This window comes from Sordaria macrospora, chromosome 3, assembly GCF_033870435.1.
Source record: "Sordaria macrospora chromosome 3, complete sequence".
NCBI lineage: Eukaryota > Fungi > Ascomycota > Sordariomycetes > Sordariales > Sordariaceae > Sordaria > Sordaria macrospora.
This window is the reverse complement of record NC_089373.1, coordinates 974,216-997,616: the sequence shown is the minus strand read 5'-3', so window position 1 is coordinate 997,616 and position 23,401 is coordinate 974,216. Positions and strand designations below refer to the sequence as shown.

The 23,401-nt window shown below is 52.4% G+C and overlaps 6 protein-coding genes and 1 non-coding gene across 7 annotated transcripts; 3 read left to right on the top strand and 4 right to left on the bottom strand.

Moving 5' to 3' along the window:
• Positions 1-1,647: 1,647 nt before the first annotated feature.
• Positions 1,648-7,598, top strand: SMAC4_01749 (uncharacterized protein). Its single transcript, XM_003348679.2, has 4 exons — positions 1,648-1,993; positions 2,126-4,274; positions 4,330-5,196; positions 5,248-7,598. Exons 2-4 carry the CDS (start codon positions 3,931-3,933, stop codon positions 7,139-7,141), a joined length of 3,105 nt encoding a protein of 1,034 aa, XP_003348727.1. The 5' UTR covers positions 1,648-1,993; positions 2,126-3,930; the 3' UTR covers positions 7,142-7,598.
• Positions 7,599-8,511: 913 nt separating this feature from the next.
• On the top strand, positions 8,512-11,022 carry SMAC4_01748 (uncharacterized protein; the record flags this gene model as incomplete). The annotated part of the gene is made up of 7 exons (XM_003348678.2): positions 8,512-8,670; positions 8,739-8,822; positions 8,923-10,051; positions 10,124-10,381; positions 10,450-10,591; positions 10,665-10,870; positions 10,943-11,022. 6 exons carry the CDS (start codon positions 8,512-8,514, stop codon positions 10,849-10,851), a joined length of 1,959 nt encoding a protein of 652 aa, XP_003348726.1. The 3' UTR covers positions 10,852-10,870; positions 10,943-11,022.
• A 19-nt stretch (positions 11,023-11,041) lies between these two features.
• Positions 11,042-12,385, bottom strand: SMAC4_01747 (uncharacterized protein). Its single transcript, XM_003348677.3, has 2 exons — positions 11,996-12,385; positions 11,042-11,632 (listed from the first exon to the last, which is right to left on the bottom strand). The coding sequence occupies exons 1-2, from the start codon at positions 12,314-12,316 to the stop codon at positions 11,219-11,221; spliced, it is 735 nt and encodes a 244-aa protein (XP_003348725.2). The 5' UTR covers positions 12,317-12,385; the 3' UTR covers positions 11,042-11,218.
• A 502-nt stretch (positions 12,386-12,887) lies between these two features.
• On the top strand, positions 12,888-14,835 carry SMAC4_01746 (uncharacterized protein). Its single transcript, XM_003348676.2, has one exon. It carries the CDS (start codon positions 13,153-13,155, stop codon positions 14,470-14,472), a length of 1,320 nt encoding a protein of 439 aa, XP_003348724.1. The 5' UTR covers positions 12,888-13,152; the 3' UTR covers positions 14,473-14,835.
• Positions 14,836-14,924: 89 nt separating this feature from the next.
• Positions 14,925-15,013, bottom strand: SMAC4_13454. Its single transcript is given in 2 exon segments — positions 14,925-14,960; positions 14,977-15,013. It is a non-coding gene; the product is annotated as a tRNA-Phe (tRNA).
• A 73-nt stretch (positions 15,014-15,086) lies between these two features.
• Positions 15,087-19,994, bottom strand: SMAC4_01745 (uncharacterized protein). Its single transcript, XM_003348675.2, has 3 exons — positions 19,629-19,994; positions 17,867-19,316; positions 15,087-17,812 (listed from the first exon to the last, which is right to left on the bottom strand). Exons 2-3 carry the CDS (start codon positions 19,269-19,271, stop codon positions 15,885-15,887), a joined length of 3,333 nt encoding a protein of 1,110 aa, XP_003348723.1. The 5' UTR covers positions 19,272-19,316; positions 19,629-19,994; the 3' UTR covers positions 15,087-15,884.
• A 2,725-nt stretch (positions 19,995-22,719) lies between these two features.
• SMAC4_01744 (uncharacterized protein) lies at positions 22,720-23,364 on the bottom strand (the record flags this gene model as incomplete). Its single annotated transcript, XM_003348674.1, has 1 exon — positions 22,720-23,364. One exon carries the CDS (start codon positions 23,362-23,364, stop codon positions 22,720-22,722), a length of 645 nt encoding a protein of 214 aa, XP_003348722.1.
• Between the last annotated feature and the right edge of the window lie 37 nt (positions 23,365-23,401).

Below are 23,401 nucleotides of genomic sequence, written 5' to 3'. Positions count from 1 at the left end.
AAGAAAAGGAGGAAGCGACGACGTGGTGAAATTGATATGGATGGTGGAGTTGATGGAAAGGGTTCACAAAAGGATGACCAATCAAATAACAGGCATTTGGAGTCTCCACCGAGGCTCCTCACATCGGCAGGGGTATCCTTACCTTGAGAGCATCTCACCAAAGCTCACCTTTACGGTTTTTCTCTCCGTAACTTTCACCCATTGACATGATGGCCTTGATGAATATGCACTAGGCTTCAGATACCTATATTCCTGTGTTTGCTGTGTCGGTAAGCAGGCAGCCGCTCATCACGTTGTTTCCCTCATTTACTACGGTATGCTCCCCACACGGCTAGATGCGCATCTTTGGAAGGCATGACCTCTCTTGCCTGTGTCTTGCTGCATCTTGTGCATCAAAGGCTTACCTTGAAACAAACCCACAATTGAAGAGATCATGTTTCTCAGTCCACAATTGAAGAGATCATGTTTCTCAGTCCACAATTGAAGAGATCATGTTTCTCAGTCCTCAAGACAGGCGCACGGCCAGGGCATTCTCGGTCTTATTATACTTGGTAAGCCATCTCGGACCGGTCTCCTAGGTGTCGTCAGCATCAATGGATATCTGCGCGTCAAACTCATTCTTTTTATTCCAAGATCTCGTACGGCCAAAGATGCTACGCTTCCATCGCTTGTCTCTCTACTATGTGTATGTAACAGGAGCATAAGCCCCTGAGACCCATAGGGATCGGCACGATATGGCTTTAAACTTGCAGGTCCCTTCGCGTGGGGAGTGGATCGCTTAGGCCAGGGCAGCTCAATTCCACCGAAACGGGGCGGGGCGGCGATTGGTGAACACGGCATCACCCAAAACACACGATAGCTTCCGACACAAATGGCACCCTCCTCGTCATTCTCACATCAAATGGGAAACCTGCAAGATTGATCATCTTTCATTTATTGAAGCAATGTGACCCTCAAGAACATGAAGAGACGGACTATCGAAATTCTAGGCCAGATACCACAGTGGCGTGACGTTGGCTATGAGAGACAAGCGAGACAAGGGTCAGCGGACGCTGTAGAGGACTAGAGGTATGTAATCCCGTAATACGATACTTACGATAACGGGTGACCCGACCGATCCCAGAAGGTTCGACCCCAATCGCAACCGCAACGCTAGGGTCGGACCAAGAACGGCCCTCTTAGCGTCGTGGCCCCGCGTGCAACGGAACCCCGTCCAGAGCTCCAGGCTGTTCTGTAGAAGGCCCGCGCTGAATCTCCATAAGTTCCCAGAGAGACCCCCACACGCCGCTCCAACTCCTCACTCTTCCCTCCCGCGCACTTCCCCAGACACTCTGCCTCTTGGGTCGACAACCCACGCCGTTCAACCCGCGCCGGCAGAACTTGAACAAAGACAAGCTCAGCCCAGCCCCAGGTCCGGGCAGGTTTATGTTGGACAGGATACTTCCTGGTTGACAGCGGGCAATATTCACACGGATTACACACGATACTTACGACTAGTCAGTCAGTCACTTCAGTCCGTCAGCGGCAGTCGATTCAGCCCTCGGCTTCCTACACCAAGACGGCTTTACACTACATCGTCGAGAAGCGTTGTGCGACAGTCGACACCCTCAATTACGGTCACGGGCTCCGGTATTTTTTTTTTTTACAACAAAGACAGGACTACCCAGAACCATCATTCCGAACGACCAGAAGACAAAACTCCCTGACCTACCTACCCTGGTGTTTCCCCACCCGGCTTTTTTGGAGAATTTAACCGTCCGGAAGGTGGAAAGAAGCTTGTCAACCTTGGGTCCGTCTCGTTACCTTCCGTCTATCCCGATTGCCGTCCCGACTTCCGACTTCCGATTCCGCTTCCGATTCCGCCTTGTGTTGCCGACTGTCGCCGGACTTCTTCGGAAAGATCTATTCTGTCAAACATCAGTGTCAGCCGTTGTGTGAAGTGTTGATCAACTCATTCGAATTCAAACGACTATAGACACTTGACACTTACAAAGTATGTTACATCTCCCATCATTCGGTTAGTTTTCATAATGAGACGACCCTATCCCGTTGCCCTACCAATCCCAGCACTTTGGATCCCTCCGGCATCGGCAGACTGCAGTCTCGTTAACAAGTGTTCGAGAAGTCCTCATATTGATCCCGTGGGTATCATGGGTAACCCCGGGCACTTTTATGTCTCTCCTCCCATCTGGCTTTGTCCGCCTGTCACCACTACCCAGTGCCAGCGCATTCTTCACAGAACACAAGCCATCTGACATCCCGAAACTCTGTGCCTTTCTTTCGTGGGCACGTCATTGTGTTACAGCTTTGGAAGAGTTCACTTCGGATCAGAGAACACTCAATGAGGGCACCAGCCGGAATACTCAGTGGCCGCGAGTATGTACCTGAGAAACTGCGTGATTCTTCATGCTGGTACTAGCACTTACAAAAGTGTGCTTTGACCAAGTTTCTAATTTCTGTCACTTTTTTCACTGCCGTTCTGGTGTCGTACAAGGTGGCTTTCCAACAGTGTGCTTGTCTGGATCACCTCCCCCCTCCCCCCGTTTCCCTTCCGTCCAATGTCTTTGCTGTCTTCCATTCTTTCTGCTCTCCTAAAACACAACGTGTCTATGGATACCCTTGACAATTTCTTCCATCCTTCTCCTCATCTTTACCTTCGCACTTATACCTACCCCTGTCCCCTTTCTGATGCTATTGCCTATGCCCCAAAAGTACATGGACTTGGTGTACCCTCAACTACACGCACCCGACCCTACCTCTCTTCCTAACCCCTGCTCATCCCATTCCCCTTCCCTCCTCTGACCCTGTTCGTCTGTTCCTGCTACCTTGAGCCCCACCCAAGCGCTTGGTGCACCGACTGGCTTGCCTCAGTGAGGTGAGCTTCTGGCTGGGCTGCTTGCGTGCAGCTCTAGGTCTTACAGACGGGAGGTAGACCCATGCCACAGGCAGCAGCACCAACGAAGCAAAGGGATCTGGGAACTAGGAACTGGCAAAAGGCTGGGCCTGGCTGTTCTTGTTGGATGGACGAACAGTGTTCCCTAGGAGCCGTGTCGCGTTCGCTTGAACCACGCCTCTTGAAGCGATCCGGCCCCTAGAAATAATTCTCTGGCTGATGACTACCCCTCCCGTTTCGTCTACCCCCGGTCGCTTCCTCGACTCTCATTCGGGCTTCTGGTTCCTTCCGGCCTTCAGGCGCCTTTTCCCAATGCGCCCAAGCTGGCGTTCATCGCCGTCCTCTTTTCCGTTGTCGCAGGAGGCAGCTTTCATGGGTCCGTTCCCATTGAGCTTGTTACTGATTATTCCCATTTAGTAGGTTGTCCAGGTCTCGGAGTATTTCTCCTCCATTTTGGTCTTTGACAGTAACAAAAGACGGGAAAGAACAAATCGCATTCTCCAAGCTATCCGCCGCGCTACGAGCTTCACGATCCCCCGCTCCTACTTTCCCCAAAGCTTCTCCTAGTGCGGGGCTTGGCCAGTCTGGCGCCGACGACCCCTTCGTCCTCCACCACCGACATCTGACCCGAAACCAAGCATATCAGTCATGATATCCTGAGACTCAAACCAGCTTGTCTCGGCGAGGAAGAGCTTTTGTCCCTACACCACCAAGCTCCCGTTGGCGCGCAGTGGCCAGTATCGGGCCTTCGACCTGTCTCATCACGTTCTGCTCTCGACTTCTGTTACACACTTCGGTTCTTTGCCGGAACAAACACCATCACCGGGCAAGCTTGCTGTTCATCTGGATCTTGTACCACCGCCCTTCAAGACCGACGACCCTGATTTGTTCTTGTTCGTGGCCCAAGCAGTTCGGCCGCCGTTGCGCCACCCCTCGATCCTTTAGCCCCTCCTATCCCGGCGCGTGTTACCTTGACCGACACCAAGTGTGACGTGACCCTACCGAGGCCGGAGTCCCCGTCCGCAAACCGGTCCATCATGACTTCGGTGCTCCCATCACAGTCGACCGATATCAAACCTCCCATTTCAGACTGTCGCCCAGACGGAGCCATGCCTCAGTTTCAGGAGCCTACGCCTCCTCACAATATCAAACAGGAAGATGAGCATGAGCGGGGCCGTCGCCGTAGTCGATCTGATGATAAAGATGTCGAAAGGCCTGATCTAGAGGATATGGAAGACGGCGATGGAAATGGGAACGATGGTCACTCATCCAATGAGGAAGGACCCGCGAGGAAACGACGCAGAAGCCGAAAGGGCCTAGACAAGAAGTTTGAGTGCCCTGAGAAAGGCTGCGGGAAAAGTTACTCCAGGGCAGAGCATCTGTATGTGAACCCTTGTCTATACGCACAAGTTGAACGCTAACGCTTTCTTTGATAGTTACCGGCATCAGCTGAACCACAATCCGAAACAGGTATACAAGTGCGGAATTGGTGATTGCCAACGGACGTTCGTGAGGCTTGACCTTTGCAACCGTCATAAGGAGCGCCACACGGCCAAAGGATCAGCATTGAGCAGGAAAGACTCCTTAATGTCCCAAGCCTCCCCGACGACAGATGGTCGTTCTCCTTTTATGGCCCCGGGTTCCGCATCCCCAGAAATGAACCGTCCCGGGAATGGATACCCCAAAGGCAGGCCCCTTACCATGCAGTTCAACTCACCCAAGGATACAATGGGAAGCCCATATACGCCCATGACTGCCAGCGCACCTACGAATGGTTACTCGAATGGCGTTGACTACATGCAGCACGGTGCTCACTATCAGCACATGTCAGGACAAAGACCTCTTCACCAATCGCCGCCTGGGCCTCACAGACCATCGTTGCAGACGAATGTTGGCCCTTATGGGGTGTTATCTCCTGTTTCTACCCAGCCGGGGTATCATAGTCATCCCGTGAACACACCTCAGTCTGCGGTTCCATATGTCACGCCGCAGAACTTCCCGCCTTTTAGCCTTCCTCCATCAGATTTTGCGACATCGTCTCCCGGAGCTGTCGTGAATAGGGAAGCCCAACAGCAGGCTTATGTGCCCTTAACAACTGCAGAGTCTTTCGACCACCACTCGCAAGATACTGGGGAGATGGTGCGGCTGGACCAGATGAGCATGCAGCAGACAATGCCAGTTTTCGGCACTGATAGCATCCTCAACAAGTCGCCATATGTTGGAATGCCCGAAGACTTTATGGCCTATCTGTTCAACACGCATGGTGAAGGATCGCCCACTGTAGTTCCTGTTCAGGGGCTAAAGTAAGTATAACCCCAAAGCAGTATTCGTGTCCTTTGCTAACCTGAAGCAAGTTATGGGGAGTTTTCTACCAACCAGTATCCGTTTTACAATGACCCCAGTCAGTTGGGATACTTCCCACAAATGGCCCCTCAACAGATCATGTCCGTTGAGAACCTTTTGGACCAAAATCTCCCCGAATCAATAATTTCGGATCTGAAAAGCGGCGAAATCTTCGAGCTTATTAAGGAAAGGTTCCACGAAAACGGCAATGCCCCGATTGAAAGGCAGCGCGACAACATCCTCGAGGGCGACCGCAACGATGACAACCACATGTTGAGCCGGAAGATGATGCAGGCATATATCGTATCTTACTGGCTTCACTTCAGCGACCAGATTCCCATCCTTCACAAACCTACCTTTTCTCCCGACAAAACACCAAATCTGCTCCTGATTGCCATGATGGCCATTGGCGCTGCGTGTCTCGATAAGGCATACGGTCAGAAAGTCACCAAGGCAGGTGCCGAGCTGTCCAACTTCTTAGCCTGGCATCTGAGATGGGAGATGTTCCAGGACCCCAACTGTCGGCCGCCAGCCAAGCTTTGGGTGTTCCAGACGCTCCTGCTTCTCGAGTTGTATGAGAAAATGTACTCAACGAGAGAACTGCACGAGAGAGCCCATATCCACCACGCAACGACCATCACTTTGATGCGCCGTGGTAGGGCCTTGATCGGCAAATCAGCTTTGGATTCTCCCCCGAACCTGAGAGATGACAAGACCAACGGTTCGAGACATTCGTCAACATCCGTGGCTCACACACCAGACGAGTGGTGGAATCATTGGATCACCAATGAAGCAACCCGACGTGCCGCCTTTGCAGCTTTTGTTATTGACTCGATCCACGCCACCATGTTTGGCCACTCGACCGTCATGGTAGCCCATGAGATGCGTCTACCACTACCCTGTGACGACAAGCTCTGGAAGGCGAAGAGTAGCGCAGAAGTAGGAAAGATTGAGGCGGAGCTCATGTCACAAGCCAAGCCGATCGGGTTCCTCGACGGGCTCAAGCGGACGTTGAACGGCCAGACAGTTCAAACCAACTCATTCGGCCGCACCATCCTCATGGCGGGTCTACTTAGCGTCAGCTGGCACATGAACCAGAGAGACCTCCAGGTTAATTCCCTTGGGGCTACCACGGCTCTTGGAGGTCGCGACAAGTGGCGGACCACGCTCACCCGGGCATTCGATTCTTGGAAGAAGGAATTCGACAGGGCTCTGGAGGAAAGGCGAGGCGAAATGGCTGACCCCTATTTCTTCGGAGTCAGGGGTAATGAGACGGATGTGGTATTTGAAAGTCGTGTCGTCCTGCACCACTTGGCTCATATGGCCATGCACATCGACATTGTAGACTGCCAGATTTTTGCCCGGGCCAAGCGACTTTTGGGCAGAGCAATCGGCGCGCAAGATCTCAGCAGCGCTACCCGTCGCATGAAAGACCAGTGGGCTCCTTCGGCGAAAGCCCGCGACGCGACCTTTTATGCCTTGCAATTCCTGCAATCCGTCTTACTACCCACCGGCTCCGGCTCTCCCCAATCCAATGGTTATACCAGCCATATGGACGAAGAATATTCGGCCCGCGACGACGTCCTCCTCAACCGGCCCTGGGTCTTGTACTTTGCCGCTCTCGTGGTGTGGTGCTACGGCTATGCTCTGGAGGGTCCCTGTCCCGCGCTGCCTGTGCCTGCTACCCACCAGGATGCCGTCCGACAGATGCGCGAGTATCTAGTCAAATACGGCAGCATTCAATCGCCGGAGGACCTCAAGTCCATGAGGGGCCTCAACCAGAATACGGCGCTGTTGGTGGTGTTGAAGGACACGTTCCGAGTGACCAGGTGGGAGCTACTTCACGAGGGCGCGACACTGTTGAATAATTGCATTCAATTGAATGCTGGGGCGAATGTGGCTTAATAGTCGTCTCTGGAAACTCTCTCGCTCTCGAGTTTTGTTTTGCCAATATTGCATTGGCGGAATAAGTGCCAAAAAGAAAAAAAGGTTTCATGAAACTGCGAGGGACACTGGCGGGTATTTTCCAAACGCGGGAAAGGGGGCGCGGTTTCGATGGTGGAAAGCGGTGATGATGTGTTGGGGAACGATGTTGATGTTCATGTTGACGAAGGTACGAGCTGAGATGATGATGTGGCGGTACATGAAAGGGGACTGAGCTGTATACGAGGGGACGTTCGTTGCGTTTGTGGTGGATGGGCCTCCTTTCGAGTTGTTATTCTTTCACCACACATACTTCACTTCATCTATACCCCAGCTATATGTTTTGTGATTTTCATCCCGCGATTCTTTTTTCCCCTTTCCTATTCTCGCAAATGGGTGGCTAGCGCTGTGTTTCTGAACTGATTATATAACAAAGTACCTCCTCACTGCAATTGCCCCTCGGCGTTTACCTACTGCCCCTCCCAGGTATCATCTCCGATTCGCGCGCACTGTTCTACATGACGAAAGCGTTTGCGTGGTACAATGATCTGATCATTGATCATCCATCGCATCCCCTCCATTCGATTCCCGAGGGGCACAATTGATAACCTATCCCGGGAAGTCAGTTGGGGAAACCCCTCCTCAGTCTATCTTCAACTTTCCGCGACCGCGACGACATATCTTTCTCTTTTGTACGAATGTGTTTCAGCGTTTGCGCATTCTATCGTCTTTAGCCACTATCGGTCACTTAAACTCCCGTCTCAACACCAACTTGAAGTTGCTCGGACCGCGATTACATTGCGTTCTGCAGAACGCACCTACCCACATGTATACATTGGCGTGCATTTACGACCGATTGTTCGTTCCTATCTCTACTTTCTCCAGGGCAACCCGAGAATTCTTACAATCCAAGCAAGTGAAGCTCACCTGAGGAAGTGCCGAACTAAGGTACCTAAGGTACTATCTTGGTAATTATCACCTCAGAGTGAGCACGGATTCTCATCAAGATTTTATTATCAGGACATCATTTCCTTCCTTCCTTCAATCATTTGATCACCCTGCCCTGAATCTCGGTCGAGGGGTTGCCAGACGAGCTCCCAGGTCTCCTCCTCGCCTAATAATCTCGCTGTTGGTTCCAGCATCACCAACGGACCTACCTACTTACTACCTTCTTCTCAAGATATCTTTACACTAATTATAATTTAAATTTCATTTCTCACAGGCCTACCTACTTGGCTCCTCTACTCACTCCATTCCTGGCCTCCCACGACTAGTACTTGAAGAGACACTACTCCATTCCGACGTCGCCTAAGATCAGCCACTTGAAGCGAACCAAATAATCTCAAGTCAACATGGTGCTCCTTACTCAGCTCCCTGCGGAGATCATCAACAACATCTTCAGCTATGTGTCGCCCGACGATTTACCCAGTATCCGAAGTATTTGTCGACGTTTAGCAGACCATGTCAAAGGAAATGCAGTTTTACATCGTGACATCTATTACCGGTACTTGGTATGTACTACGAACTTGCCAGGTTCTTCATACTCTCTTCAGACCTAATACTGACTGACACTACACAGGACGAACCACCAGAAGATGTAGACTGGGAGCAGAGCCTCAATGATCTGGTGAAGTTGCGAAGACTGTGTGGACGGGAATATGAGGTGAGCTTTCACAACGACGATAGTATGCCTTGAATGACATACTTCATTTCCATGATCATTTACGTTGCCAGCTTGCTAACAGATTACTCATCCAAATCAGGACTTCGCTCATCCCAAGAACTTCGAACTCTCATGCCCCGACATACACGAGGCTAAAATGACCTTTGTCCACCACGCCGTCACCAATATTCTCAAAGCCATTCCTCCATCATCTTCCCAGTCAGCCCGCGGCAGCTGCAGCGAGTACAGCATCCAACAGCCAGTCTCCTCCTCCTACCCCCTCTCGCGAAATGCCGCCATACTCTTGAACCTCTTCTCCAAAGAATCCGTCCGCAACGCTTTCCTCTACGGCTCCCAGTTGTACGAGCGCGCCCACTGCTCCGACTACCGCATCCCTATGAGCAACCCCATTGACTACGAGCGCTCGCGCTACGGCCGCACCCCCGTCAACTATGAGTACCAACAACAATCAGCCAAGCTGCACTGTCTCTTCGGCGTCGGCGTCCAGGCTCCTGCTACTTTAACGCTGCCCAACAATCCCGCGCTGTCCTCGTCGCTCAACCGGAACCAACGCCCTCCTCGTCCTAGGGCGGGACCGGGTACCAACAACGCGTACGTCACCCTGCCTAGCCCGCCGCTACCTACGCGCGATGGCCGGCTGAGATCGGCCTTTTTCGCGAGGACCTCGCTTGTCCCTAAGCTGTACCCGTACGCGGTGTCCAAGGTGTACGACCTCCGCGAGTACACCAACAAGACGCACTGGGGACCGTTCCGCGCGGACGGCAGCGGGAAGGTGGATTGGGAGAAGATGGAGGCCATCTTGTTCGTGCTGAGGACGAATATCAAGCTGAAGGAGCTGGACCGGATCCCGATGGTGGGGAATGTCTGGAATACCCCCTTTGCGGGGTGTTGGGAGGGAAGCTTGTGCGAGCTGCCTAGGACGGGAAATTCAGGGCCACAAGGAGGAGGGCCGATGGGGGTAGGGAGTGGGTATGGTGGGTGGTTTCTGTGGGGGAATACGCATGAAGATTGGGGTTCGGATATTGCGAATGATGGGGCTATAGACAGCATGGAGGAGGAGCAGCAGCAGCAGCAGGAGGAGGAGGAGGAGGATGGGGATAGTGTGGATGGGGATTTGGAAGAGGAGGAGGATGACAGGAATCCGAAACTGGAAGCGAAAGATCCGTATGGGGTCTCGGGGGTTTGGCTGAGGGTGGTTTGTTTCTTAGGTAAGTTATGACTTGGCTTTTCTTGATCGAAAGAAGGTATGGTTATGGAATTTGCTAACGTTTACTGCACAGACTACACCGACTTCTTCTCGTTCAACTTCCCTGACGATAGTATGCCCGACGATAACGTTCCAAGACCGCCCTTGGACGTGGGAGAGGCAACAAAGTTGCTCATGATGAAAATCAACGTCGTCAGAATTACTTATCCCGAGCCAGGAACAGGACATCCTGAAGTCAAGGGGAAGGTTTGGCCCATCGTACACTGGAAAGGTTACGCTCGGTCATTCGACGGGTCTCCCGGAGAGGCGCGCCTCACTTGGGGACTGAGAGGTGAGTTTATGACCCAGGTAATTTGGGCCACCTACCTAGATATTGTATGCTGACAGCGGCAGTCGCAGGGGTTGTGCGAATGACATCCGAGGGCGAGGTCCGATGGATGACGTCTTCTCTGTACGACGGCGAGGAGAGATGGCGCAGTGAAGGGATCCAGATCGGAGGTATCAAGTCCGCTCGTGGGGTAATTGGTAACTGGTTTGACAAGTATGTTATCATATCACTCTGGTCACTCCCCCTTTTTCTCGACTTCTCTGGATACTGACCATGTGGTTTGCAGGGATCACAACCCTCATGGGCCATGCGGACCTACGGCGTTTTGGAAGATCTCGGATCTGGAGGCTGTGCGCCCACGCGGCGGTCAACAGGGACAGCAGGGACAGCAGGGACAGCAGGGACAGCAGGGACAGCAGGGACAGCAGGGACAGCAGGGACAGCAGGGACAGCAGGGACAGCAGGGACCATAGCAGGACTTGTTACCTCTAGGTAAGTCTTTTGAGTGTTGTTTGCAAAAGTGAAAGTGCTTGGTGATGGCTAACGACAGGAGTCAACATACAGTATGGCAACAAGTAAGCTTCGTGGGAACGGGGACATATTGACACACACAGATACATACCTACCTGCCTTGCCTTGAGTTTATTTCATCCTTGACATTCCCTTACGTATTTCTTGTATTGTATTCGTGTCCGTAACTACCACCATATCTGCCTGCAAATACTACTACTTACTACAAACAACAAACACGTCCATCTTATCTCTTTCCCAGAAGGAAAAGATCCCGGATCTCATCCATCCATCTATCCAACAACCACAAGAAACAATCCCCTCAAGCCCTCACAACTTACCCCCAGCCTCCGGATCCGTATTCACCTTCCCATGCTCACAAGTAGCCAACAGCGTGCCATCCACCGCCCGCCTCATCTTGCCGCTCAAGCTCGCCAACCTCTTCCCAATAGCCACCACCTCACACTCGATGAAGATTTCTGTGCCCACGGGGATCGGCCGCAGGTAGGTCGTGTTGATGTTCCTGCTCACGCCCAGGTAGTACCAGAATCCTGGCTTGGAAACCAAAGCAAGAGGCATGGTCGTGCAGTAATCGAAGAGGGTCGCGATGCAGCCCCCGTGTAAGTTGCCGAGCCGGTTGCAGTGTTGCGGCTGGACGGTGTATCGGAAGAAAGTCTTGGGGTGAGGGAGGGAGGGGTCCGAGGAGATTAACTTCAGATGGGGGATGAGGGAGGAGGTCCAGTCCTGCTTATGTGTTAGAGTTGTTGCCTGGTTTTTTTGAGGGTTGGGGATTGGTTGTGGGAGGTTGTGGGAGGTGGTGATGTGGGAGGTGGTTGTGGTATAGAAGAGGTGGTGATGGGATTGAAGTGGTCATGATGGGATGGAACCGTATAAACTCGCGATATCCAAGAAACCCAGGTCATCCCGGCAACGCAGGGTCAAAGTTGAAGTCTTGCATGTGAACATGCCCGGCTGTTGTTGATGCAACTGGCAGACCTTCTTGACCTTTAACCCTACATTGCCGGACCGTCCTGTATTCCGGATCTCACAGGATTATACAACAATGACAGGTGAAGGTGGTGAAGTAAAGTAAAAGTAGTGACGCACATGATCGCCGCTATCGCCGCTAGAAGCCTTTTCGAGTTCTCGTCGGTTCAGTTCGAGTATTCGTTGCTCGCCGGTATATTTCAGCAAACTTGGGTCGACGGTGCTGCTTGGTCCTGCTGCGCCTGCACTTCTTGAAGGCTGCTGTCGTTGACTTTGCTGCTGTTGACTCTGTTGTGGTGGTTGTTGATATTGAGCACCACCGCTCTTTGGCGTTGGCGGTGATGCCGCCGACCCCTTTCCCGCCATTTTTCCGTCTTGAGATAGCGAAACAACAACGACTTCAGATGTCTTTACTGGGCGATGATAGGTGCGGATTGTCATATTGGGAAGGAGGCAGATACAAACAAATGCGGGACGGGAAGAGATAAATGTATATTAAAATTGTGGCTTGCAGTGCAGTGGTAAGGCAATGCGGGCGGCGGTTGTAGATTTCCGTTGTCGGTGTTAGTACGACCGCATGTACCAAACAGGAAGTATGTACCGGTACAGTGGGATTGTGAAAGCGGGAAAACCAACACTGACAACTGAAAGTCGAAACAACCTGGAAACAAAAAGAGGGGATATGCCTGCCGTGACTGTCACAGGGGAACGGACCTGATGGATGATGGTATGGGGTATCTAGGGATCCATTAACAATTCTTGGGGTACATGAGAACCGGACCAGCATGACAAGCCTCGGCTATCAAGGTGTCCACGATAAAAGATGGCGGCAAGCATGCCGCTGACTTCAGCTGAATGGTATTGAAATGTCCACTCACAGTGGTGCTAGGAAGTGCCACTTTTGATGCGTTGCGACAATCCACTCCTTGGCCTCCTCCTCCTCCCCCGTTCGGCGGCCCCTTGTTCACGACATTCCAGTTCCAGGAGGTCCAGCCCCATTTCCCGAACCGCGGCCCCGTCTTCAATTCCATCCCGATTGCATCCCGTGAACTTTGACAACGACAACCGACAATTTTCATTGACGGTTCGATCATCCGACGACGACAATCCGCGCGCCGACGGCATAAGCATTGAGACAGTCAACTTCGTAATCGCGCGACACTGATCCCCATCTCGATTCCGAATCCTCGAACCCAATAACCCCCCAATTCAAACCGGCGGGAGCCCATCCCATCCAAACCAAAAATCAACAACCACACACCACCACAACCGTCAAAATGGAATTCGTCACCGCCCTCCGCGGCACCTTCGACGACGGCAAGCCCTCCCTCTTCGAGCTCCTCTCCGAACAACAGCTCGCCTCCCTGCTGCCTCCAACCCTGCGCTACCTCCTCACGGTCCTCACGCACCGCTACCCGCGCTACCTGCTGCGCATCCTCAACTCCTTCGACGAGCTGTACGCCTTCGCCGGCCTTTTGGTAGAGCGGCACTACCTCAAGACGCGCGGCGGGTCATTCACCGAGCACTTCTACGGCTTAAAGCGTGAGAAGGCTTTAGCAGCCGAGATCCCGCGCGCCGCGGCCTCCGCTCCAAACGTCGTCCGCGATGCGCTCAAGCTTTCCGACGCCGACATCTGGAAGAATCTGGCGGTCATGATCGGCATTCCCTACCTGAAACGAAAGCTGGATGAGGCGTACGAAGTCGATGCCCCCCGCGCTATGCTGGGTGGCGCGTATACCCGTCCTCCCGCAAAGGGGGCTAAGCTCAAGGAGAGGTTCATTTATTATTATCGCTGGTTTCTGAGGAATGTTTACCCAAGCTTGAATGCCGCGTATTACTTTGCCATGTTGGCGTTTAATTTGGGCTATCTGTTCGATAACACCAAGTATCATAACCCGTTCTTGTGGATGATTGGGACGAGGATCAGGAGGATGAACGGGGCGGATTATCAGGCCATTGAGGCCTTGGAGAAGGCTGTTGCCAAGGGGGGTGCACCGCGATCTGGGTCAATGCTAAGCCCACGAAACATGGGCAGGCGGCTAATGGGCGGTCTATCGCTGGTTCTACCGACGAGTATCTTCGCCCTCAAGTTCCTCGAGTGGTGGTATGCTTCCGACTTCGCCAAGCAGCTGAGTCGCAAGGCGGCCGAGAGTCTGGATCTGCCGCCCCCGACGGTGACGGGGCTGGTGGAGGCGCAGGCGAGGAATAAGCCCAAGCCGAAGATCACGCGGACGTCGGAGGATGGAGTGGAAGAAAAGGCGGATGATGAGGCTGAGGAGGAAAGCAAGGAGCCGACGCCCGAAACGGCGCCCATAGCGGCTTCGACGCTGCTGCCCATCTTCACGGTGCCACCGCCCAAGAGCTCGGACCTCTGCCCCATTTGCGAGGACGAGATCCAAACGCCGGCGGCGTGTCAGACGGGTGTGGTTTATTGCTTTTCGTGCATACACAAGTGGATGAGCGGGACGCATGCCAGGCAGGAGAAGTTCATGACCAAGGAGCGGGAGGGTAAGTGGGAGAGCGGAGAGGGGAGGTGTGCGGTTACGGGTAGGAAAGTGTTGGGCGGGACAGAAGGGTTGCGTCGGATCATGGTTTAGGCCAGCAAAAATGTTGGCTCCCGTGGCTCTGGGGAAAGAAAGATATCGAGGATAATGGGTAGCATCGGATTGGCATGAGTTTTGTAAAAAGCGAACGAACGTTAGACATATATAATGGCATATAATCTTTCAGGTTGAATTACAAACAGGTTACGGGAGTGAGGTGGACTGAGTATGAAGAGTTGGATATCAACATCACCAACAATGCTTTCGGACATTCGTTCGGGTTGTTCCTCAAGTTGGATGTCGATAACCTCCCTGTTTTGCCATTAGGAAGGGAGGTAGGTAGTGGGTATATCTGATGAGATTCTGATGTGTGAATCTAACAAACACCATATACAACAAACCTACTTGATAGAGAGGAAAAAGGAAAAAAAAAAAAAGGTTAAACAAACCCAACGTCGACATCTCTTCCGTGCATCGGCTACTCGAAATTCGCAAAAAGCAAAAGATGCGGTTTGTGTGGATCGAACACACGACCTTCAGATTTATGAGTGAAGTGGACTTCAGTCTGACGCTCTCCCAACTGAGCTAAACCCGCTTTTGTTGTTGAGGTTATAGTGGAGAATTTTACATTATAATGTCACGTCACACTAGTGTGTACCGTAATTCTGTTGTGCTTTGGATTTCTATCACCTGTCTGCTATGCGTCTGTCCGTATGCCCACGATGTTTTCGTTCAGGTTTAGCTAACTTAACCTTCCGCGAGACATCCTGTCTGTGTGGGACTTGCGCTGTGCTGGGACTAAACGCCTGGTCTACTCTAGTAACTGGCAAGATAAAGGAAGACCGACCACCGACCACTGACCATTACCTCCTCCGCAAAATGAAACTTCTTACTTGGCCGTGTGTATGTGGGACAGCTTCAGCCGGTACCGTGCCGGTATACTATGGGGGCCTATATGAATGTCCCAAGTGTCTGAACAACAAATACCGGTATGTCCATGCATGCTATATGAGAAAGAGTAGAGAAGCTTGATATAAATAAGTAAAAAAGCACACCATGAAAATGCGCAAAAGCAGCACAGATCCTCCAGTTCGTTGCCGCTCCATGCTCTAAATAAGATCCTTGCATGACAACCACCATGGTATGATCGCCCTTTGTTGAGCGAAAAAGATGGGAAAAAAAAACTACCAAAGCAAAGCAGAGAAGAGAAGCCGACGTCCATAAACCCGTCTACATGCAGTAATCTAGCGGATCGAGGTTGTAGTAAAATATTCCCGTCGTGCCATTGCCATAGGTAACGCCATGCCTGCCATAGTAATTGCCCAGCCAGCCCGGACGCATAACTCAGAACTCCTCTTGTTAAACCCACGATCCGTCTATCCCATCTTTGTGAATAAGAAAATGATAACGAAATAACCACCTATCCTCCCATGAGCTGCATAGAGGACCAAGTCAGACAAGAGAGATCACTTGAAAAGACTCCGCAAATCCATCAACCGCTGCTTCGCCGCATCCGTACGATCCATCACCTCTCCCTTCTCCCTACCATCCATGCTCAAGCTCGCCAGCTTCTTCTTCTTATCCTGCAGCTTGAGCATTTTCTCCTCAAAGCTGTTGGCCATGATATATCTAACCGTGCGCACGGGCCGCTTCTGACCAAGACGATGCACGCGGTCGACAGCCTGTGCCTCGGCCGCCGGGTTGAACTGAGGCTCCATGACGTACACGCTGCTGGCGGTGGTCAGGTTCAGGCCGAGACCGCCGGCCATGATGCTGACGAGGATGACCTGCACCGAGGGGTCCTCACGGAACTTGTCCATGGCTGCGGTGCGGGCTGTGCGCGTCATCTTGCCGTCAAGACGGGTGAAGATAATGCCGACGTCGTTGAAGGCGAGTTCGATGAGGTCGAGATGCGAGGTCCAGCCGGAGAAGACAACGGATTTGTACGGCGGCTCGTGGGGCGCTGCCTCGCTCTTCTGCTTGTCCGCCAGCAGCTCGGCAACGAGTGCGCGAGTCTTGGTGTGTGGCCCTGAGTAAGCGGTGAGATCCTTGTTGACGTCTCCGTTCTCGACCTTGGCGGTTCTCGATTCGTGTTCGGCCATAGCACGGGCGCGGTGGAGTTCTATGCAACCGGGCCTGGTCATGCCGGCACACGTAGAGCATGCTTCGTTTTTGATATGATCGACGCATTTGTTGCAGTAGACGTGGTAGCAGTTAGCCTTCACCATGTATCCGACGATATCCTCCTGACGCTCGGAGTCAAGGTCGACGACCTCATTGGAACCCAGCTTAGTGTTGCACCTAGCACAGTTGTCGCTGTTTCCTTCCTGCATCAGGTAGAGCATCTCGTAGGCCTTGCTCTCAGACAGCACGGACTGGCCTTGTTCATCGTCGCTATCGAGATCAATGGCCGTGTCTGCCGTCATTCCCTGCAGCTCTTTAAGGTCATCTGCGTTGAGAAGATCCTTGCCGTGAGCGCAGATAAGGCGAAGTTGCAAGATGGAACGCAAAATGTGTATCATTGTCTTGCCTCCAATGATGCGATCCTGACCAACGGCTTGCCCGGTCAAAACCGACACTCGCTCCTTTGCCGTTTGCGCAAACCAATCATACACACGTTTCTCCTCGGGTGTAAAGTCAAGCCTGATGATCTCGTCCTTTCGTGGCGGAAGGTTGATCTTGTCCTTCAAGCGACGCAACGTTATTGTGTCGATGAGGACCCGAAGCTTCGGCACGATTTCGGGATCGGCGTTCTTGAACGGACCAATGATGTACTGCAAGAACTTGATCTTCTCATCAAAGGGCTTGACGCGCAAGAATGCTAGAAGCGAGGCCAGATCCTCTAGCTTGTTCTGGATCGGTGTACCGGTGACAGCCCAGCGGCGGCTCGCTTGAAGTCGGCAAATTGACTTGAATGCCAGTGTGTTTTGCTCGCGGATCATATGTGCCTCATCTAGCACGATGCGGAACCAGGCTATCTCCTCCAATGGGTACACGCCTGCCTTGTTTTTGGCGCGGAGGTTGAGTTCGCTCGAGATTGATCCGTAGGTTGTGATGACAAGGTCGAACTGGGCTAGTTGTCGCACGTCCTTGATACGGTTGGGACCATGATAGATGTGATAAGACAGGCCTCCAGGCTTGATATGCTGCTTGATCTGCTCTTCCCAGTTGCTAACCGTGCTCAGCGGACAAACCAAGAGTGTTGCCTTTCCGTTCAGTCGCACCGGTGTCAGGCCCACGGCTTGAGGTTTGGGCACCTCAAAGTACCGAGCTGCATTGGGCTGCTTTTTCTCGGGCGGCTTCGGCGGTTGCACGGGGGCTTCGAGGCTCCAAGCCGTAGCCTGATCCATCGTCTTGGTGATAAGTGACAAGATACTCAACGTCTTGCCGAGACCTATTGAAAACATTAGCTTCAGTACACGCGAAATTCCCATCTTCGGTGACTTACCCATCATATCTGCCAGAATACCTCCCAGTGCTGGTGGCGGACGCTCTCTTTGGTTTTGCATAGTGACGACATTGTAGTAGAAATCCACACCGCCACGATCTTTTCTGCGCTGCCAAGTAGACCGTGTGAGTTTATCACCGTAATCCTGAATGATGTCTTTTTCACGTTCGATCATAAAGTAAAGGGCTTGCTTTTGGTGCTTAAGGAGCTCAGTGGTAATACGCGGGTCGGGCTCCATCTGCTCCAAACTCTCAGATTTCGGGAGCGAGTCAAAGACACTCATCACTTCGTTGCGGATCTCCTCAGGGGTGCGGGTGGTTGCCGAATGGTGCAGAGAATAGGAATTTGTTCCACCCAAGCTGTTAGCTCGGACAGGAGGAGCTGGCCTATTCTCCTTCGCATGGGGGTTGAAGACCTTGATGCCAGGCTCGACGCGCGGCGGGCTGAGAAGGGCGAGATGATGTTTAGCCAAGTGGTTTCCGATCTGAATCGCAAGCTTGCGAGGGCCGTAGAGCATGAGCTCGAAAGGGATCGCCGTCGAGATCGCCTCGCCAGTCTTCTCGTTGGGGTTGCCTTTACGTCTCGGGGGGATCCTACAATCAGTACGTATTCCCAGAGCAGATGTGAGGAGATTCCCCAGACAATACGACGTCTTGGCGTCAAGATACCCAAAGGCGACCCGAGTGCAATCGTAGGCAGGAATTCTATTCGTGTCGGTGTCGTCCACTCGCTTCCTGAGTATGACCTTGATCTGCGGCCAGTATATGTCGCCAAGGAGAGACACCATACCAGGCTTCGGGGCAGGAACCCGATGGCAGTTGATAGTAGTTCCCTCGATCATACCGTAGCAAACTTCTTCATCTTTGGTCAGGTCGAGCTGCTGTCGAGGCTGAGCGGCTTCTGAGTCGCCTTCTGTCAAGTCGACTGTCTCGGTTTGCCGTGTCATCATCGCCACTGGTGTCGAAATCCCTGAAGTGCCATTTTGCCCGAACTGTTCCGCAAGCAACCCACTGCTGGTTCCTCCAAACGTATTCGTGCGCAAGTGGTCATTTTCGTTGTACGTCTTCCTGCGCTTCGGCTGCGGTACAGAGATGCGGTCTTGGACGTTGTGGAGTCGTTCGACCTGAGGAACAAAACCGTTTTGGAAAATGGGAAAAGTCGGGGCGTTTCGCACATGGCCATGCATGGTGGCGCCATAAGGCAGGCCGGCGAAGTCGATATTCAGTGGCTGGTCATGTGGACCAGTGAACTGAAAGGTCGGGCTTGAAGGCACACTCTGAATTTGATGTGCGAATGTGGGTTGCTGGAATGAGGGAGACGCCCCAGACTGCGAGGTCAAGTCTGAGGTTGACGAAGCAGCAGAAAAAGCTTTGGGGTTCAGGAGCGCTTCCGGGTTCCACGACATATTGTCGAGCTGCCGCAATACTGTAGCGAGTGATGGGTATTTTGCCTGGTTGTTGCTGTCAGCACTTGGGTAACGGTGAGAGTTGCGTGAGGCAAATCCAAATGTAAGACCACCAGAAAATGAATTTTTAGCCAGGCAAACGCTGAAGAATATTTTGTTTGCAAGGAGAAGTGAGGGGACCTGAATTGGGGGATGAAAAGTGAAGGTTGGAAAATAAAGAGGCGGGGGGGGGGGGAGGAAGAGAGTGAATCAACAGGCTCGCGGTTATCAATGTATCCGCACCGCACCGCACCGCAGGGTAGCGCACTCGGCGTTAACACCGGGGGATCTAGGTGTGGGTGAATGGGTCAAACTTACTGGCGATTTAGAGGTGGTTCACCGTCGGTTCAGTCCGGGTGTCCAAGCAGATATTCCGTAGGAGTTGGTTTCAGATGCCAAGACCAAAACGTCTATCTGAAAGTGGAATTTGATATTGCGTTGAGTTGTTCATGTAAGTAGGTTGTTGTCCACTGGCCACACTATCCGGTGTTCAGGGTCCAGAGATGTCCACTGAACGGGGCGAAAAGATGCCGGCGACGTGCAGCCTGTGGTTAACCGTTCCCGTTGTAAGATGGATGATGCAACGACCGCCGTCATCACAAGCACAGGGAAACCTTTATCTTTGCGGCGTGCCTTGAGCGGCGGCGGGAGGCTAAGGGACGATCCGGAATGTGGTCGTGTCTTGTGGTGGTGGTGGTTGGTAGCAGTGGGGCTTGGAGAGGATGCACAACAGGCGGATCAAGTTAACCTGGATGAGCTTGCCCGTGCTGTAGTACCCGGTACCTTTATCTCTGCACCTCTGCGGTTGCTGTGCATGTACCGAACCGATGTCGTGCAAATACCCAAGTACCTGCCTGGTGGCTTTTTTTTTCCTTTTTTTTTCTTTTTCGTTTTCGGTGGATGAAAGCAAGGCAGGAGTAATCCCTTGTGTAAGGGAGTGGCACGCGCAAAGTGAAGCTTTTCTGAATGCTCCGAAATAAAAGTATCGTCAACAGTCCGCGCGCAGTGTGTATGGAGTCGTATTGATATAGCGATCGGATGCGAGATGCAGGCAGGGTCTTCGTGAAGTCGGGTCTGTGCCAGTGAGTGGTCCAGGTCCAGTCAAGGTCAGGCTGCTATTTTGAGTGGTGGAAAGGGCGGGTTTGTCTCTGCCGTTCGGATCTATGGATGGATGGAGGGCAACTTCGCCGCGCTTGTGAATTTGTGACCAGCGAGATTTTGGCAAGTGGAAGGAAAGTGAAAGATGAAGGAAGGGAGTGCAAGGTGTGAGTCGAAAGGCGAGAATGAGAAACCTTGCCACTCGCAAACATGAGCAAAAACCGTTCCAAACAAGAAAGCCGGGGTTTCTTGAGCTATCAACAATTATGATTTTGGATAGAAATCCGTATCGAAGGCAAACGAAAGATTTAGCAGACGAACGTTTGGACAATGTGTTGATGCTGTATCTGACGGAAGCTTCCTTTATTCTGGACTGTTATCGCGGCCCCCGTTGGATGCGATAGGCGCGTGACCCTCACAGACTGGAGCTGATACGGCAGCACGTGCCACTAGACACTTTGTGCCCTGTAAGAACCGTATGCACTGCAAGTCACGGGGTGTTTTAGCGCGACCAGTTCCTGGTGGCGGGCAACTCGTGGGGAGCAGCATTTACCGGTATCTTACACTTTCGTCTCATCTAGAAGAGTGCCAGAGCGCCTCTGGTTTGAGGCTCGAGGCAGGTGACTTTTTCATCTGAACTTTTAGCTTGAGATGACGACTTCGAGGCAATGGAAACACAAAGAGAACATTCCGAGGCAGAATAGAGAGGTACATCTGACTATCGTTTTTAAGACCTGTCAGTGGTGACGAGGGCGGCGAACATCAAGATTCACATACACTAGAACTGAACTCAGGCGCAGACCGGCGTAGCTGGTTCTTTCAATACCGTAGGTATATAACTTACACAACCCCTCGCAACTTTCAGCTCCAAGAAAGACTCCAACCCCACCATCCATGAGATAACCGGATAACATCATCAACGTAACTCCGATCCAAGACAAACATTGCGGTTCTTTTTAACTCTTGGACTTGCCATAAATCCTCGCTTGGCGCGGGTATTTGTTATAGACGGTGGTCATGTTCGCGAGAAATGTCTTTGCGATCCCATTTTGGTAATCTGAATGACGGGATTATGGCGTGTCTCCCTGAAACATACAAATCAAGTGCTATCCCAACAACATCGGACATTAACTACCTACTCGCACCGATACACTCCCGTCCAGTTCTGAATCCGGACAAGAACTTTTTTGTTTTGTTTTTGGCTTGAGATGAACCAAGCCGTCACTGTGTCACAGAGAACGCCGCGTATTATTTCCGCTTGCCTTGTGTTTCCCCAAACTTTTTGCGAAGTTTGCTGTTCGGCAACCATACCCGAGAGGTAACATTGCGCGATTGGAGCCTTATTCGAATGAGATTACGATTACCTTACTTACTCCAGGCCTCACCGCATTTTGAACCGCTTGGTTTTTTTTTTCTAGTAGGTGGCCAAGGCAAAAGTTCTTTGAATGTTTACGTTATGGAATGCGCAGTCAAAGGTTCCTTGGCATTCGGGATTGCTGACAAAGTTGTTTGATGACGGACAGGTTGGATAGGATGAAAAAGCGTTGTGAGCAATACCATACCCTCTCCGATGATTCAATGGGATGACAACGGGACTTGTGGAACGTAATAGCCTAACCGGTGAGGTTCAAACTGGAAGACACGAAGAGATTATCAAAATCATCCCAAGACGCTCGGAGCTCCTATCTGCGATGCAATGCTGTACCTAAGTCTTGAAAGTGGAAGAGTCGGGAAGTATGTTAGCAGCTGGGGCTTGGAAGTTGTGGAAAACCGCCACAACATGAGAGAAAAAACCTCCGGGACAGCATCACCGCAAAGTTGCGACTTCGCATGAGATGGATAACTTGGCTTGGCGGTGTGCGAGCGTTCGTTTAAGTGCTGAGAATTGTCCGTTCCTAACGCCGTCTGATGCGACGATGTATTCTTTCATAAGGTCTAGATGGACATAAACAGCCGTGTACGAATGCGCCTTTTCCGTCTAGCTTCCCAGAGAATGGACGCTTTTGCGTCAATACCAGTACCATATTCGCTGTTGCCAGCAGGCGTTATCTTTGTTCCAACACTATTCGTGGTCTCATCCTTCATGCCTCCATCGCATGTTTTTCTTGCTCTATCTCGAGCCGCCCGCCGCTCGTTTTGAGATGTTGTTGTACAAAGTTGTAATAATAATACACTGAATCGAGTCGGTATCGTGGTTGTATACTTCGACGCATAAAGTGAGAGTCGAGGCGAGTCGAGGCGAGTCGAATCGGGTTTCCTTAAAGCCGCATTAAGCCGGGAGTGGTTTTCCATATCATCCGCTATAGTCCCTTCAAGCCTTGGAGCCCATAACCTCCTTGACAATCTTGGCAACAGTGGTCTTCTCGACATCCTTGCCATCGAGACGTCCGCCTGGACCTAGAAGCTTCTTCATAACCTCGCCCATCTTGGCATCGACGCCCTCGGCCGCCAGCTCCGACTGAACCGCCAAGACCATATCCTTGAGCTCCGCCTCGTCAACAGACTGGACGCCGCTACCGGCAATGTATTCCTCAAGGACACGGATCTGCGACTCCTCCTTTTCGACAAGGTCGCCACGGCCGGCGGCACGGAATTGGTCGGCAGCCTCCTGGGTGGCACGGGAGGTCTTGCGGAGGAGGGCAACGAGCTGGGCGTCGGTCTCAATCGGCTGGGAGGTCTTGCTGGCGTTGAGGACGGCGGCAAGAACGGCGCGCAAAACGGCCAGGCGAGGAGCATCCTTGGCGCGCATGGCGGTCTTGAGGTCACCCTTCAGCTTAGCATAGAGAGGAGCGGGCGCCGGGGCGGCCTCGGAGGAGTATGCCCTGATGGACTTGCTGGGGAGCTGCTGGGACCATCTTGGGGTGGTGACGGCGCTGCGGGTGAAGCGGCAGGCCTGGCGAGGAGTAGAGCGAGCGAGGAGGCTTCCGATGAAGCTGGCGGGGAGACGGGCGGCCATGATGGGTATGCGACTGAAGAGTGACGGGACACTCGTT

Coding starts and splice junctions, on each gene's coding strand:
- SMAC4_01746 (XM_003348676.2), top strand. CDS start 13,153: ATGGAATTCGTCACCGCCCTCCGCGGCACCTTCGACGACGGCAAGCCC.
- SMAC4_01747 (XM_003348677.3), bottom strand. CDS start 12,316: ATGACAATCCGCACCTATCATCGCCCAGTAAAGACATCTGAAGTCGTT. Junction 11,633..11,995: donor GCGGCGATAGCGGCGATCAT/GTGCGTCACTAC, acceptor ACACATAAGCAG/GACTGGACCTCCTCCCTCAT.
- SMAC4_01749 (XM_003348679.2), top strand. CDS start 3,931: ATGACTTCGGTGCTCCCATCACAGTCGACCGATATCAAACCTCCCATT. Junction 4,275..4,329: donor TACTCCAGGGCAGAGCATCT/GTATGTGAACCC, acceptor TTTCTTTGATAG/TTACCGGCATCAGCTGAACC. Junction 5,197..5,247: donor GTTCCTGTTCAGGGGCTAAA/GTAAGTATAACC, acceptor ACCTGAAGCAAG/TTATGGGGAGTTTTCTACCA.
- SMAC4_01745 (XM_003348675.2), bottom strand. CDS start 19,271: ATGTCGTGGAACCCGGAAGCGCTCCTGAACCCCAAAGCTTTTTCTGCT. Junction 17,813..17,866: donor TATTCTGGCAGATATGATGG/GTAAGTCACCGA, acceptor TGTTTTCAATAG/GTCTCGGCAAGACGTTGAGT.